Raw genomic sequence first — 16,359 nt, 5'->3', positions numbered from 1 at the left:
TCGTGCTGGGGCCAAACTGTTCCATGAAACTTACAGCAGTTAACCAATACAGGATTGAACCTGCGGGCTTGGCGTTATTAGCACCACGCTCTAACCAACTGAGCTAACCAGCTCCGCGTCAATACCAAAATAGGAGGTACAGCGAATTCTTCAGAAGACGAAAGGCAGCGGCAAAGAGATATTGAGGGAGTGCAGCGAAGATTCACCAGACTGATTCTTGGGATGGCAGGACTGTCATATGAGGAGAGAGATTGGGTCGACTAGGCCTGTATTCACTAGACTTTAGAAGAATGACAGGGGATCTCGTGGAAACGTATAAAATTCTGACCGGGCTAGACAGACTGGATGCAGGGAGGATGTTTCCCCTGGCTGGGGGGGTCGAGGACCAGGGGTCACAGTCTCAGGATACGGGGTAGGACATTTAGGCCTGAGATGAGGAGAGATTTCGTCACTCAGAGGGTGGTGAACCTGTGGAATTCTCTACCCCAGAGGGCTGTGGAGGCCAAGTCACTGAATATATTTAAGAAGGAGATAGATAGATTTCTGGACACAAAAGGCATCAAGGGGTATGGGGAGAGAGCAGGAATATGGTATTGAGATAGAGGATCGGCCATGATCATATTGAATGGCGGAGCAGGCTTGAAGGGCCGAATGGCCCACTCCTGCTCCTGTGTTTCTATGTTTCTATATTGATAAGATGGAGAAATGGGCTAAAAAGTGGCACAAGGACATTAAAAAAAAGCAACAGGAGTCGGCCTTTCGAGCCTGCTCCGCCATTCAATAAGATCATGGCTGATCTTTTACATCAACTCCACTCTCCCGCCCGGTCCCTTGATTTCCTAAGTGTCCAAAAATCTCTCGATCTCAGTCGTGAATATACTCAATGACTGATCATCCACAGCCCTCTGGTAGAGAATTCCAAAGATTCACCGCCCTCTGAGTGAAGAAATGTCTCCTCATCTCAGTCCTAAATGGCCGACCCCTTATCCTGAGACTGTGCCCCTTAATTCTAGACTCCCCAGCCCAGGGAAACAGCCTCTCAGCATCTACTCTGTCAAACACTCTTAAGAATTTTATACATTTCAATGAGGTCACGTCTCGTTCTTCGAAACTCAATCTCGCCTCACAGGACGAACCTCTCATCCCGGGAATTGGGGCTAATTTGTTACAGCAACACAGATTACCTGACGATTTATTGGAAGAGTTCAAAATGATGAAAGAATGGAACCGGGCAGATATAAGTAGACTGTTTCCGATAGTTGAGGAGTCAAGGATGGGGGGCGACAGAGAATGCAATAGAGACTTACAGGGAGAGAGGGAGAGGTGTGAGGCTGTGGAATTCAATTTTCAATTCAATTCAATTCAAATCGCTTTATTGGCATGACAAGGTACATCTTATGTTGCCAAAACATCAAAAAACATTTATGGTTGAACACATAAACGCAGGTCAATCCATACAGTGTATAAACAGATATATCCCTGAGTGTATAAATATACATTCATATAATTTGTATATACTCTTTTCTTATATTTAATGGTTGTCCCTCTGTTTATGGCAAGCTGTAACATAGTGTGCCGCTAAGGTTACACAATTTCTCTCTTCCCCTAGTAGGTATGGGAGTTTTTGGTCGTCATTCAAATTTCTGAATTCAGGGCATATTTTTGTGAGTTTTGGGTAGAAATTCCCCCTGATGCCCTGATATTTTCCACAAGCTGTGAGGAAGTGCATCTCTGTCTCCACCACTCCCTGACTGCAGTGAGAGCATATCCTGTCCTCTCTTGTCCGCCAGGTCTGTCTGTGTCTGCCTTTTTCGATAGCCAGGCTATGCTCACTAATTCTAGATTGGATAGGTGGGTGAAGCGATATGGGAACAGAGTGCGTAGAACTATTTTCTCATGTAGGTGTTGGCTCAATAGTATCAATCTTGCCTCTGAGTGATAATCCAACACTCCAGAGGCTTGAGCCCATAATCCAGGCCAACACTCCCGGTGCCAGTAATTAGGGAGCGCCGCACTGTAGGAATGGCAGTACTGAGGGAGCGCTACACTGTCGGAGGGGCAGTACTGAGGGAACGCTACACTGTCGGAGGGGCAGTACTGAGGGAGCGCTGCACTGTAGGAATGGCAGTACTGAGGGAGCGCTACACTGTCGGAGGGGCGGGTACTGAGGGAGCGCTACACTGTCGGAGGGGCGGGTACTGAGGGAGCGCTGCACTGTCGGAGGGGCAGTACTGAGGGAGCGCCGCACTGTCGGAGGGGCAGTACTGAGGGAGCGCTACACTGTCGGAGGGGCAGTACTGAGGGAGCGCCGCACTGTAGGAATGGCAGTACTGAGGGAGCGCTACACTGTCGGAGGGGCGGTACTGAGGGAGCGCTGCACTGTCGGAGGGGCGGGTACTGAGGGAGCGCTGCACTGTCGGAGGGGCGGTACTGAGGGAGCGCTGCACTGTCGGAGGGGCAGTACTGAGGGAGCGCTGCACTGTCGGAGGGGCGGGGTACTGAGGGAGTGCTGCACTGTCGGAGGGTCAGTACTGAGGGAACGCTGCACTGTCAGAGGGGCAGTACTGAGGGAGCGCCGCAATGTCAGAGGGGCAGTACTGAGGGAGCGTTGCACTGTCGGAGGGGCAGTACTGAGGGAGCGCCGCACTGTCGGAGGGGCGGTACTGAGGGTGTGCCGCACTGTCGGAGGGGCGGCACTGAGGGAGCGCTGCACTGTCGGAGGGGCGGTACTGAGGAAGCGCCGCATTGTCGGAGGGGCGGTAATAAGGGAGCGCCGCACTGTCGGAGTGGCGGCACTGAGGAAGCGCCGCACTGTCGGAGCGGCGGTACTGAGGGAGCGTTGCACTGTCGGAGGGGCTGTACTGAGGGAGCACCGCACTGTCGGAGGGGCAGTACTGAGGGAGCGCTGCACTGTCGGAGGGGCAGTACTGAGGGAGCACTGCACTGTGTAGGATTCTCAAATATACAGATCCCCCATTATGAAAGAAAAACCTTATTAAAGTGACTTTGGACCTTTGCTAAAAACCTCAGGAGGATAAAAAGCATGTTGGCCCAGCAGGGAGATTCAAGGTCAAAAACAGACTTGGCATTTTTTTTAAAAAGGACACGTTCAGGCATGTTTGGGAAAAAGGCTGCAACAAAGAATTTGGGATCTACCTATGCAGTAGCCAGTTTTGAGTCTTCGAGGTAATCAAACTGTCTGGGGGAACTGGAAAGCGTCACTCAGTCCCTATCAGCAATTTACATGCTAACAATAGACCCACGGAAGAACAGCCTTACAGAACCATCCAAAATCTTGCATAATGCAAAACATGCCACCAACCAACAAAAGAACCTCGGCCCCCACAGAAAAGACAACATTACTGCAATTAAACAAGAGGTTAAACAACCGATGGGACCATCCCGAAACCACTTCACACGTTCTTAAAACAACTTAAGATCGATGGAACCACCCCGAAACCACTTTAAACAACTTAATCAGATTTGGAGGCCCCAATTAGTATAATTAAAAGCTTGTTTTCTAAAGACAGAGTTCAAGAAGTTCGAAAGACTCGTCAGGAAGGTTTCAGCAGAACAGTTCAAACAGTTGAAAACAGTTCAGCAAGGTGGGAGTTCAACAAGTACAGAGAGTTCCAAGTTCGAGTTCAGTACTCTCTGCAGTTCGAAGGGGTCTCGCAGAAGTTCTCTCTCTCTGGAAGCAGTTCAAACACAAGAAGAAACCGGAGCAACAGTTTCAGTGATCATCAGACACCTCACGGCAACAAGGGCCTTACAAAACAACCAACCGAACATCATCATCAGCCAACCAGGTAATATTGGGCCACCGCGACCAAAGAAAACCAACTCGGAAGAAAACTGAAGATTCGCAAGTTTTCCCACTCTACAAACTATTCCTGCGTTTGGTAACCATTATCCCGGGTCCATCAGAGCCTAACTTAGCTAGTAAGGTGGGATTGGGAGGGGTGTGAGATTTTGTCGACTGTAATTTTTCCCTCGTGGATGTCAAAGTTTTACGAGAGTTATTATTGTGTTGTGTATTTTCTTTCTCAAATAAAGATCAAAATTCTTTCACCAAATTCAGTTGTCTGCTGCAATTTCATTACAGCCCCCCAAATAGGTCCAAGGTCTAGAACCAAGGGAGTGGGAGCGATTCGAACCGCTCATAAGTCAGAGGTGAAGCTGACCCCACACACCACCCCCTATACCTGTCGGAGGGGCGGTACTGAGGGAGCGCTGCACTGTCGGAGGGGCAGTACTGAGGGAGCGCTGCACTGTCGGAGGGGCAGTACTGAGGGAGCGCTGCACTGTCGGAGGGGCAGTACTGAGGGAGCGCTGCACTGTCGGAGGGGCAGTACTGAGGGAGCGCTGCACTGTGGGAGGGGCAGTACTGAGGGAGCGCTGCACTGTCGGAGGGGCAGTACTGAGGGAGCGCTGCACTGTCGGTGGGGCAGTACTGAGGGAGCGCTGCACTGTCGGAGGGGCAGTACTGAGGGAGCGCTGCACTGTGGGGGGGCAGTACTGAGGGAGCGCTGCACTGTCGGAGGGGCAGTACTGAGGGAGTGCTGCACTGTCGGAGGGGCAGTACTGAGGGAGCGCTGCACTGTCGGAGGGGCAGTACTGAGGGAGCGCTGCACAGTCGGAGGTGCAGTACTGAGGGAGCGCTGCACTGTGGGAGGGACAGTACTGAGGGAGTGCGGCACTGTCGGAGAGGTTGTACTGAGGGAGCGCTGCACAGTCAGAGGGGCAGTACTGAGGGAGCACTGCACTGTGTGAGGGGCTGTAGTGAGAGACTGCCTCATTGCCGGAGGGGCAGTGCTGATGGAGCGCTGCACCGTAGGAGGGGCAATACTGAGGGAGCGCTGCACTGTTGGAGGGGCAGTACTGAGGGAGTGCGGCACTGTCGGAGGGGCAGTACTGAGGGAGCACTGCACTGTCGGAGAGGCAGTACTGAGGGAGCGCCGCACTGTCGGAGGGGCAGTACTGAGGCAGTGCTGCACTGTGGGAGGGGCAGTACTGAGGGAGCACTGCACTGTGGGAGGGGCAGTACTGAGGGAGTGCGGCACTGTCGGAGGGGCAGTCCTGAGGGAGCACTGCACTGTCGGAGAGGCAGTACTGAGGGAGCGCCGCACTGCCGGAGGGGCAGTACTGAGGCAGTGCTGCACTGTGGGAGGGGCAGTACTGAGGGAGGGGCAGTACTGAGGGAGTGCGGCACTGTCGGAGGGGCAGTCCTGAGGGAGTACTGCACTGTCGGAGAGGTTGTACTGAGGGAGCGCTGCACAGTCAGAGGGGCAGTACTGAGAGAGCGCTGCACTGTCGTAGGGGCAGTACTGAGGGAGCGCTGCACTGTAGGAATGGCAGTACTGAGGGAGCGCCGCACTGTAGGAATGGCAGTACTGAGGGAGCGCCGCACTGTCGGAGGGGCAGTACTGAGGGAGTGCCGCACTGTCGGAGGGGCGGTACTGAGGGAGCACCGCACTGTCGGAGGGGCAGTACTGAGGGAGCGCCGCACTGTCAGAGGGGCGGTACTGAGAGAGTGCCGCACTGTCGGAGGGGTGGTGCTGAGGGAGCGCCGCACTGTCGGAGGGGCGGTACTGAGGGAGCACCGCACTGTCGGAGGGGCAGTACTGAGGGAGCGCCGCACTGTCAGAGGGGCGGTACTGAGAGAGTGCCGCACTGTCGGAGGGGCAGTACTGAGGGAGCGTTGCACTGTCGGAGGGGCTGTACTGAGGGAGCACCGCACTGTCGGAGGGGCAGTACTGAGGGAGCACTGCACTGTCGGAGGGGCCGTACTGAGGGAGCGCCGCACTGTAGGAATGGCAGTACTGAGGGAGCGCTACACTGTCGGAGGGGTGGTACTGAGGGAGCGCCGCACTGTCGGAGCGGCGGTACTGAGGGAGCGTTGCACTGTCGGAGGGGCTGTACTGAGGGAGCACCGCACTGTCGGAGGGGCTGTACTGAGGGAGCACCGCACTGTCGGAGGGGCAGTACTGAGGGAGCACTGCACTGTCGGAGGGGCAGTACTGAGGGAGCACTGCACTGTGTAGGATTCTCAAAATATACAGATCCCCCATTATGAAAGAAAAACCTTATTAAAGTGACTTTGGACCCTTGCTAAAAACCTCAGGAGGATAAAAAGCATGTTGGGCCCAGCAGGGAGATTCAAGGTCAAAAACAGACTTGGCATTTTTTTTAAAAAGGACACGTTCAGGCATGTTTGGGAAAAAGGCTGCAACAAAGAATTTGGGATCTACCTATGCAGTAGCCAGTTTTGAGTCTTCGAGGTAATCAAACTGTCTGGGGGAACTGGAAAGCGTCACTCAGCCCCTATCAGCAATTTACATGCTAACAATAGACCCACGGAAGAACAGCCTTACAGAACCATCCAAATCTTGCATAATGCAAAACATGCCACCAACCAACAAAAGAACCTCGGCCCCCACAGGAAAAGACAACATTACTGCAATTAAACAAGAGGTTAAACAACCGATGGGACCATCCCGAAACCACTTCACACGTTCTTAAAACAACTTAAGATCGATGGAACCACCCCGAAACCACTTTAAACAACTTAATCAGATTTGGAGGCCCCAATTAGTATAATTAAAAGCTTGTTTTCTAAAGACAGAGTTCAAGAAGTTCGAAAGACTCGTCAGGAAGGTTTCAGCAGAACAGTTCAAACAGTTGAAAACAGTTCAGCAAGGTGGGAGTTCAAGAAGTACAGAGAGTTCCAAGTTCGAGTTCAGTACTCTCTGCAGTTCGAAGGGGTCTCGCAGAAGTTCTCTCTCTCTGGAAGCAGTTCAAACACAAGAAGAAACCGGAGCAACAGTTTCAGTGATCATCAGACACCTCACGGCAACAAGGGCCTTACAAAACAACCAACCGAACATCATCATCAGCCAACCAGGTAATATTGGGCCACCGCGACCAAAGAAAACCAACTCGGAAGAAAACCGAAGATTCGCAAGTTTTCCCACTCTACAAACTATTCCTGCGTTTGGTAACCATTATCCCGGGTCCATCAGAGCCTAACTTAGCTAGTAAGGTGGGATTGGGAGGGGTGTGAGATTTTGTCGACTGTAATTTTTCCCTCGTGGATGTCAAAGTTTTACGAGAGTGTTATTATTGTGTTGTGTATTTTCTTTCTCAAATAAAGATCAAAATTCTTTCACCAAATTCAGTTGTCTGCTGCAATTTCATTACAGCCCCCCAAATAGGTCCAAGGTCTAGAACCAAGGGAGTGGGAGCGATTCGAACCGCTCATAAGTCAGAGGTGAAGCTGACCCCACACACCACCCCCTATGCCTGTCGGAGGGGCGGTACTGAGGGAGCGCTGCACTGTCGGAGGGGCAGTACTGAGGGAGCGCTGCACTGTCGGAGGGGCAGTACTGAGGGAGCGCTGCACTGTGGGAGGGGCAGTACTGAGGGAGCGCTGCACTGTCGGGGGGCAGTACTGAGGGAGCGCTGCACTGTCGGAGGGGCAGTACTGAGGGAGCGCTGCACTGTCGGAGGGGCAGTACTGAGGGAGCGCTGCACTGTCGGGGGGCAGTACTGAGGGAGCGCTGCACTGTCAGAGGGGCAGTACTGAGGGAGCGCTGCACTGTCGGAGGGGCAGTACTGAGGGAGCGCTGCACTGTGGGAGGGGCAGTACTGAGGGAGAGCTGCACTGTCGGAGGGGCAGTACTGAGGGAGCGCTGCACTGTCAGAGGGGCAGTACTGAGGGAGCGCTGCACTGTCGGAGGGGCAGTACTGAGGGAGCGCCGCACTGTCGGAGGGGCAGTACTGAGGGAGCGTTGCACTGTCGGAGGGGCTGTACTGAGGGAGCACCGCACTATCGGAGGGGCAGTACTGAGGGAGCACTGCACTGTCGGAGGGGCGGTACTGAGGGAGCGCCGCACTGTCGGAGGGGTGGTGCTGAGGGAGCGCCGCACTGTCGGAGGGGCAGTACTGAGGGAGCGCTGCACTGTCGGAGGGGCAGTACTGAGGGAGCACCGCACTATCGGAGGGGCAGTACTGAGGGAGCACTGCACTGTCGGAGGGGCAGTACTGAGGGAGCACTGCACTGTGTAGGATTCTCAAAATATACAGATCCCCCATTATGAAAGAAAAACCTTATTAAAGTGACTTTGGACCCTTGCTAAAAACCTCAGGAGGATAAAAAGCATGTTGGGCCCAGCAGGGAGATTCAAGGTCAAAAACAGACTTGGCATTTTTTTTAAAAAGGACACGTTCAGGCATGTTTGGGAAAAAGGCTGCAACAAAGAATTTGGGATCTACCTATGCAGTAGCCAGTTTTGAGTCTTCGAGGTAATCAAACTGTCTGGGGGAACTGGAAAGCGTCACTCAGCCCCTATCAGCAATTTACATGCTAACAATAGACCCACGGAAGAACAGCCTTACAGAACCATCCAAATCTTGCATAATGCAAAACATGCCACCAACCAACAAAAGAACCTCGGCCCCCACAGGAAAAGACAACATTACTGCAATTAAACAAGAGGTTAAACAACCGATGGGACCATCCCGAAACCACTTCACACGTTCTTAAAACAACTTAAGATCGATGGAACCACCCCGAAACCACTTTAAACAACTTAATCAGATTTGGAGGCCCCAATTAGTATAATTAAAAGCTTGTTTTCTAAAGACAGAGTTCAAGAAGTTCGAAAGACTCGTCAGGAAGGTTTCAGCAGAACAGTTCAAACAGTTGAAAACAGTTCAGCAAGGTGGGAGTTCAAGAAGTACAGAGAGTTCCAAGTTCGAGTTCAGTACTCTCTGCAGTTCGAAGGGGTCTCGCAGAAGTTCTCTCTCTCTGGAAGCAGTTCAAACACAAGAAGAAACCGGAGCAACAGTTTCAGTGATCATCAGACACCTCACGGCAACAAGGGCCTTACAAAACAACCAACCGAACATCATCATCAGCCAACCAGGTAATATTGGGCCACCGCGACCAAAGAAAACCAACTCGGAAGAAAACCGAAGATTCGCAAGTTTTCCCACTCTACAAACTATTCCTGCGTTTGGTAACCATTATCCCGGGTCCATCAGAGCCTAACTTAGCTAGTAAGGTGGGATTGGGAGGGGTGTGAGATTTTGTCGACTGTAATTTTTCCCTCGTGGATGTCAAAGTTTTACGAGAGTGTTATTATTGTGTTGTGTATTTTCTTTCTCAAATAAAGATCAAAATTCTTTCACCAAATTCAGTTGTCTGCTGCAATTTCATTACAGCCCCCCAAATAGGTCCAAGGTCTAGAACCAAGGGAGTGGGAGCGATTCGAACCGCTCATAAGTCAGAGGTGAAGCTGACCCCACACACCACCCCCTATGCCTGTCGGAGGGGCGGTACTGAGGGAGCGCTGCACTGTCGGAGGGGCAGTACTGAGGGAGCGCTGCACTGTCGGAGGGGCAGTACTGAGGGAGCGCTGCACTGTGGGAGGGGCAATACTGAGGGAGCGCTGCACTGTTGGAGGGGCAGTACTGAGGGAGTGCGGCACTGTCGGAGGGGCAGTACTGAGGGAGCACTGCACTGTCGGAGAGGCAGTACTGAGGGAGCGCCGCACTGTCGGAGGGGCAGTACTGAGGGAGTGCTGCACTGTGGGAGGGGCAGTACTGAGGGAGTGCGGCACTGTCGGAGGGGCAGTCCTGAGGGAGTACTGCACTGTCGGCGAGGTTGTACTGAGGGAGCGCTGCACAGTCAGAGGGGCAGTACTGAGAGAGCGCTGCACTGTCGTAGGGGCAGTACTGAGGGAGCGCTGCACTGTAGGAATGGCAGTACTGAGGGAACACCGCACTGTAGGAATGGCAGTACTGAGGGAGCGCCGCACTGTCGGAGGGGCAGTACTGAGGGAGTGCCGCACTGTCGGAGGGGCGGTACTGAGGGAGCACCGCACTGTCGGAGGGGCAGTACTGAGGGAGCGCCGCACTGTCGGAGTGGCGGTACTGAGGGAGCGCCGCACTGTCGGAGGGGCGGTACTGAGGGAGCGCCGCACTGTCGGAGGGGCTGTACTGAGGGAGCACCGCACTATCGGAGGGGCAGTACTGAGGGAGCGTTGCACTGTCGGAGGGGCTGTACTGAGGGAGTGCCGCACTGTCGGAGGGGCGGTACTGAGGGAGCACCGCACTGTCAGAGGGGCGGTACTGAGAGAGTGCCGCACTGTCGGAGGGGTGGTGCTGAGGGAGCGCCGCACTGTCGGAGGGGCGGTACTGAGGGAGTGCCGCACTGTCAGGGGCAGTACTGAGGGAGCGCCGCACTGTCGGAGGGGCGGTACTGAGGGAGCGCCGCACTGTCGGAGGAGTGGTACTGAGGGAGCGCTGCACTGTCGGAGGGGCAGTACTGAGGGAGCGCTGCACTGTCGGAGGGGCAGTACTGAGGGAGCGCTGCACTGTCGGAGGGGCAATACTGAGGGAGCGCTGCACTATCGGAGGGACAGTACTGAGGAAGCGCCGCACTGTCGGAGGGGGCAGTACTGAGGGAGTGCCGCACTGTCAGAGGGGCAATACTGAGGGAGCGCTGCACTGTCGGAGGGGCGGTACTGGGGGAGCGCTGCACTGTCTTAGGAGTGGTACTGAGGAAGCGCCGCACTGTCGGAGGGGGCAGTACTGAGGGAGTGCCGCACTGTCAGAGGGGCAATACTGAGGGAGCGCTGCACTGTGGGAGGGGCAGTACGGGGGGAGCGCTGCACTGTCAGAGGGGCAGTACTGAAGCAGTCAGTATCTTCAATTAGGGTCAATCCCTTTAATTGTGGTCAGTCCCTTTAATTGAGTCAGTCCCTTTAATTGTGGTCTGTCCCTTTAATTGTGATCAGTTCCCATCCCCCCTCAAACATGAAACAGACCATGTTGGACTATCCCAATTTTAGAGAAAGGGAAGGGGGGGGGATATGATCTGAAACACTTTTAAAAAGAAAGATTCTGAAAAATAAATGGATTTTCTTTACTGTGCAATGAAGCACTAGGAGAGACGACTGCTGACTTTTGCTTTCTCAATCTGTCTGCGGGAGCAGTTATTTTGATATTTGTCTCCCCTAACCCCCTCGGCCCACCCCCCGGAACCCCTCAATTCCAGCCCTGGGTAATGGTCCGGCCCCATTGTATCTGGTTGAAATCTCCCGCCAGTTGCCGCCACTGTTACAAGTTTCCTGGTTCGTGATCAGCCACATGGCTGGGAGCAAGAGGCAAGGGGCCGAGGTGCCTGCTGCGCCCACCCCAGAGCCCGCCAGCCCCCTGGGCAACGCACCCCGCCTGGGAGGAGGGCTGAAAGTCATCTTTGAGCACTGGTAATGGCAGCAGCTCCTTCCAGCTGTTCGCCCGCCCGCCCGGCTCGCTGGCTGGCTGCGGTCTGTAATTCTGCTTCCTCCCAGTTAAACAACTGCTGCGGCCAGAGTGAGACAAGTGGTCTGCCCGCCTCTCTGTCTGCCTGCTTCTGCCTGCCTCTCTGTCTGCCTGCCCCTCTGCCTGCCTGCTTCTGCCTGCCTCTCTGTCTGCCTGCCCCTCTGCCTGCCTGCTTCTGCCTGCCTCTCTGTCTGCCTGCCCCTCTGCCTGTCTGCTTCTGCCTGCCTCTCTGTCTGCCTGCCTCTCTGTCTGCCTGCCCCTCTGCCTCTCGTTTAAATAAATAGTGAGTGGTACATTTAGCCGTGTTGTGTGTATGAGGCGTCTTCGACCGGAATTGGCGCGTGAGGCTAAAACGGTGTCGCCGTGGCAATAGCCATGGCCACTGAGCGGCTTCTTAGCAGGCGACACCAGCTAATCTGGAGCGGTTGAGAGTGTCGCTCTGCAGAAGGAGTCCGCACGAGCTGTGTGCCGTCTGATTTTAATTTCTGCGAATAGGTATTCAGGGCCCGGAGCTCACTGCCCCGTCCGCCCCCTCAGGTGGACGTAAAAGACCCCACGGGCCACTATTGGATTAAGAGCAGGGGGGCGAGTTCTCCCCGAAGACTTGGGCCCAATATTTATTCCTCAACCAACATCACTTCAGATAAATGACCAAGATCATTTTTTTTTAGTTATTTACCAAATGCTACCAGAGGATGAGGGACTTCAGTTACGTGGAGAAGCTGGGATTGTTCTCCTTGGAGCAGAGAAGGTTAAGGGAAGATTGACCAGAATGGTACCGGGGATGAGGGACTTCAGTTATGTGGAGAGACTGGAGAAGCTGGGATTGTTCTCCTTAGAGCAGAGAAGGTTAAGGGAAGATTGACCAGAATGGTACCAGGGATGAGGGACTTCAGTTACGTGGAGAGACTGGAGAAGCTGGGATTGTTCTCCTTAGAGCAGAGAAGGTTAAGGGGAGATTGACCAGAATGGTACCAGGGATGAGGGACTTCAGTTATGTGGATAGACTGGAGAAGCTGGGATTGTTCTCCTTAGAGCAGAGAAGGTTAATGGGAGATTGACCAGAATGGTACCAGGGATGAGGGACTTCAGTGATGTGGAGAGACTGGAGAAGCTGGGGTTGCTCTCCTTAGAGCAGAGAAGGTTAAGAGACCTAATCGAGGTTTGCAAGATGATGAGAGCTTTTGATAGTGTAGATGGGGAATACGATTCCCTCTGGTGAGTGGGTCAGCAAAGTACTTTTTGAAGTGTGGCCACTGTTGTAATGTAGGAAACGCAGCAGCCAATTTGCACACAGCAAGCTCCCACAAACAAGCGTACGGCACAGAAGGAGGCCACTCGGCCCGTCGGGCCTGTGCTGGCTCTTTTGAAGGAGCAGCCGTACTCAGTCCCACATCCCCTTCGCTTTTTCTCCGTGACCCTGTAAGTCGCTCATCCTCCAGTCCCCGTCCAAATCCCTTTTAAAAATTATTGATGGAATCAGCTTCCAGCACCTTTCCAGGTACAGCGTTCCCGATCCCCCAACAACTCTGAGTGAAAACATTTCTCCTCACCTCCCCCCGCGGTCTTTTCCCAGTGATGTTGAATCGATGACCTCTGGTTATTGGCCCACTCACCAGAGGGAATAGCTTTTCCCCTTATTTACGCTGTCAAAACCTCTCCCCATCCTGAAAAACCTCGATTGGGTCACCTCTTAACCTTCCCTGACCTGATTTTGTTTTCTCTCTCTTCCCCCGCCCAGCACCAGCTGACAAGTGTATCGCCGCAACGCCGTGGCCCTGGGTGCGGCTTTGCGCCGGGAATTCGGAGATATCGAGGTGCTGCTGAACCCGGAGAAACCTCGGCGGTACAGCTTCGAGATCACGCTGGTGACCCCGGACGGCATGGGTGAGATTGCAGCGTGATTGCGTGTGGGTTTGGGAGGGTGTGATCACGTTTGGGGTGTGTGTGTGTTGGGGGAGGGGGGGGGGTCTGTTTGGGGGGGTTGTGTGTGTGCGTGCTGGGGCGGGAGTGCGTGTTGGGGCAGGGGGGCGTGTTGTGGCGGCTACTCCTGCTCCTATTCCTTCTGTTTGAGTGTGTGTTTACCGTGGTGGGTTATTGCCTACATTGGCTGTGGGTAACCTCTGCCTACTTACTCCCCTTCCTGTTCCAAGCAGAGGTGATGCTGTGGAGCGGGATTCAGAAAGGCCCTCCTCGCAGACTAAAGTTCCCAGAGACCAGCGTGGTGCTGGACATCATGCGACGATCCGTGCAGTAACTTGGGGAAGTCGCAGGCCGTGAGGTGAGGTGAATGGAGTGGCAGTCTCAGACTCCCAGTCCCGCTGCTGAATCAGCCTGTGCGTTGCCGCGCGAGGGAGAGACACACAATCTGGACACACAGCGCTGACTTTTCACTCTCTACATAAGAACATAAGAAATAAGAGCAGGATAGGCCATTCGGCCCCTTGAGCCTGCTCCGCCATTCAATAAGATCATGGCTGATCATCGACCTCAACTCCATTTTCTCGCCCTATCCCCATATCCATTGATTCCCTTAATTCCCTTAATATTAAAAAATCTATTGATCTCTGTCTTGAATATACTCAACGACTGAGCCTCCACAGCCCTCTGGGGTAGAGAATTCCAAAGATTCACCACCCTCTGAGTGAAGAAATTCCTCCTCATCTCAGTCCAAAAAGGCCGACCCCTTATTCTGAGACTCTGACTCCTGGTTCTAGACTCCCCAGCCAGGGGAAACAACCTCTCGGCATCTACCATGTCAAGACACTTTTATACGTTTCATTGAGATTACCCCTCATTCTTCTAAACTCCAGAGAATATCGGACCATCTCGCCTCCTCCTAACGTGTTAAATTGTAAATTCTTTGCTTCACGTCCCTGCCCTATCTCTGCAACCTCTTCCAGCCCTGCACTCCCACCCACCTTAAATCGGCCCCCTCCTGTGGCTGTGTGCCCATTTAACTCCCGCCTCTCTGTCACACCAAAGGCAACAGAGCAGACCTCTGAGCTTAAACCACTTTCCGCCCATCTCCACCCGGGTCGAAGGTTACCGCTCCAGATCCCTCTCCTTCTGGCGAAGCAGCTTTCCTTGAAGATTTAGTCCGTGGAGGGCTGTGGAGTTGTTGGTGCTGCTGTGTAAATGCAATGTGTATAAAGGGAGTCTCTCCGTCAGGGACCCCTTTTAAAGAGGGAGTCTCTCCGTCAGACGAGACGTCCGGTGAGAGAGGGGAGACACCACGGAGCGGGGGGGGGGGGGGGGGAGAGAGGAGGAGGCGGGGGAGAGAGGAGGAGGCGGGGAGACACCGCGGGAGGGGGTGGGGGGGAGAGGAGGCGGGGAGACACCGCGGAGTGGGGGGGGGAGAGGAGGTGGGGAGACACCGCGGGGGCGGGGAGACACCACGGGGGGGGGAGAGACCGCAGAGCGGGGGGGGGGGAGACACCACGGGGGGGGGAGAGACCGCAGAGCGGGGGGGGGGGAGAGAGGAGGCGGGGAGACACCGCGGGGGGGGGGGGGGGAGAGGAGGCGGGGAGACACCGCGGGGGGGGGGGGGGGGGAGAGGAGGCGGGGAGACACCGCGGGGGGGGGGGGGGGGAGAGGAGGCGGGGAGACACCGCGGAGCGGGGGGGGGGGAGAGAGGAGGCGGGGAGACACCGCGGGGGGGGGGGGGGGACAGAGGAGGAGGCGGGGAGACACCGCGGAGCGGGGGGGGAGAGAGGAGGCGGGGAGACACCACGGAGCGGGGGGGGGGAGAGAGGAGGCGGGGAGACACCACGGAGCGGGGGGGGGGGACAGAGGAGGAGGCGGGGAGACGCCACGGAACGGGGGGGCGAGAGGAGGAGGAGGCGGGGAGACGCCACGGAGCGGGGGGGGGGAGAGAGGAGGAGGCGGGGAGACGCCACGGAGCGGGGGGGGGGGAGAGGAGGAGGCGGGGAGACACCGCGGGGGGGGGGGGGGAGAGGAGGAGGCGGGGAGACACCGCGGGGGGGGGGGGGGAGAGGAGGAGGCGGGGGGGAGACACCGCGGGGGGGGGGGGGAGACACCGTGGAGCAGGGGGGAGGGAGGAGGAGGGGAGACACCGGGGGGGGGGGGGGAGAGGAGGAGGGGAGACACCGCGGAGCAGGGGGGAGAGGAGGAGGAGGAGGGGAGACACCGCGGAGCGTGGAGGGAAAGAGGAGGAGGGGAGACGCCGTGGAGCAGGGGGGAGAGAGGAGGAGGGGAGACACCGTGGAGCAGGGGGGAGAGAGGAGGAGGGGATACACCGCGGAGCAGCGGGGAGAGAGGAGGAGGGGAGACACCGTGGAGCAGGGGGGAGCAAGGAGGAGGGGAGACACAGCGGAGCGGGGGGGAGAGAGGAGGAGGAGGGGCGACAGCTGCCGGACTGCGTTATAACTGTTGGTCTCTTTCTCTGCAGCCGATCGGGGCGGCCATTGACCCACGGCGGTGCAGCAGTAATGACGGGGGAAGAGAACAACGGGCCGCTCGCGCTCACTCGCTCCTCCTGAAGCCTCGGCTACTGGATGTGGAAGAGGCTGCACTGGAGAGATTTCGGGGAAGCGGCCTGCGTCTCGCTCAAACCCCCCACCCCAGACAACGCACGGATCGCAGACGGCCAATGGGACACTGCTACCAGCATTTATCTTCCGATGGGAGGTTCCCTGTGCCCTGTTATTCTTGTGGCCATTATTTCCATCAATAAATTCTGTAAGAAAATATATCGTCCAGTTTGTGGCTCTGGATTGATTGCGAAGGAGACTCGTCAATCGTAATGGCCCACAGGGGTAATGTAGAGGGAGCTCTACACTGTATCTAACCCGTGCTGTACCTGCCCTGGGAGTGCTCGATGCTGACACTGGGTATAAAGTGGGGACACACTGTCAGGGTAATGTAGAGGGAGCTCTACACTGTATCTAACCCGTGCTGTACCTGCCCTGGGGGCGCTCGATGCTGACACTGGGTATAAAGTGGGGACACACTGTCAGGGTAATGTAGAGGGAGCTCTACACTGTATCTAACCCGTGCTGTACCTGCCCT

The 16,359-nt window shown here is 55.4% G+C and overlaps 1 protein-coding gene across 1 annotated transcript; it reads left to right on the top strand.

The window, feature by feature from the left end:
• The first annotated feature begins 11,120 nt into the window (after positions 1–11,120).
• On the top strand, positions 11,121–16,047 carry selenoh (selenoprotein H). The gene is made up of 4 exons (XM_085975839.1): positions 11,121–11,273; positions 13,070–13,215; positions 13,485–13,609; positions 15,740–16,047. Exons 1-3 carry the CDS (start codon positions 11,155–11,157, stop codon positions 13,583–13,585), a joined length of 366 nt encoding a protein of 121 aa, XP_085831965.1. The 5' UTR covers positions 11,121–11,154; the 3' UTR covers positions 13,586–13,609; positions 15,740–16,047.
• Positions 16,048–16,359: the final 312 nt, after the last annotated feature.

This window comes from Somniosus microcephalus, unplaced genomic scaffold (genome assembly GCF_052327205.1).
Source record: "Somniosus microcephalus isolate GS21.2 unplaced genomic scaffold, FLI_Smic_1.0 unresolved_chr2, whole genome shotgun sequence".
Classification (NCBI taxonomy): domain Eukaryota; kingdom Metazoa; phylum Chordata; class Chondrichthyes; order Squaliformes; family Somniosidae; genus Somniosus; species Somniosus microcephalus.
The sequence above is the reverse complement of the archived record's forward strand: the minus strand, read 5'-3'. Positions and strand labels throughout refer to the sequence as shown.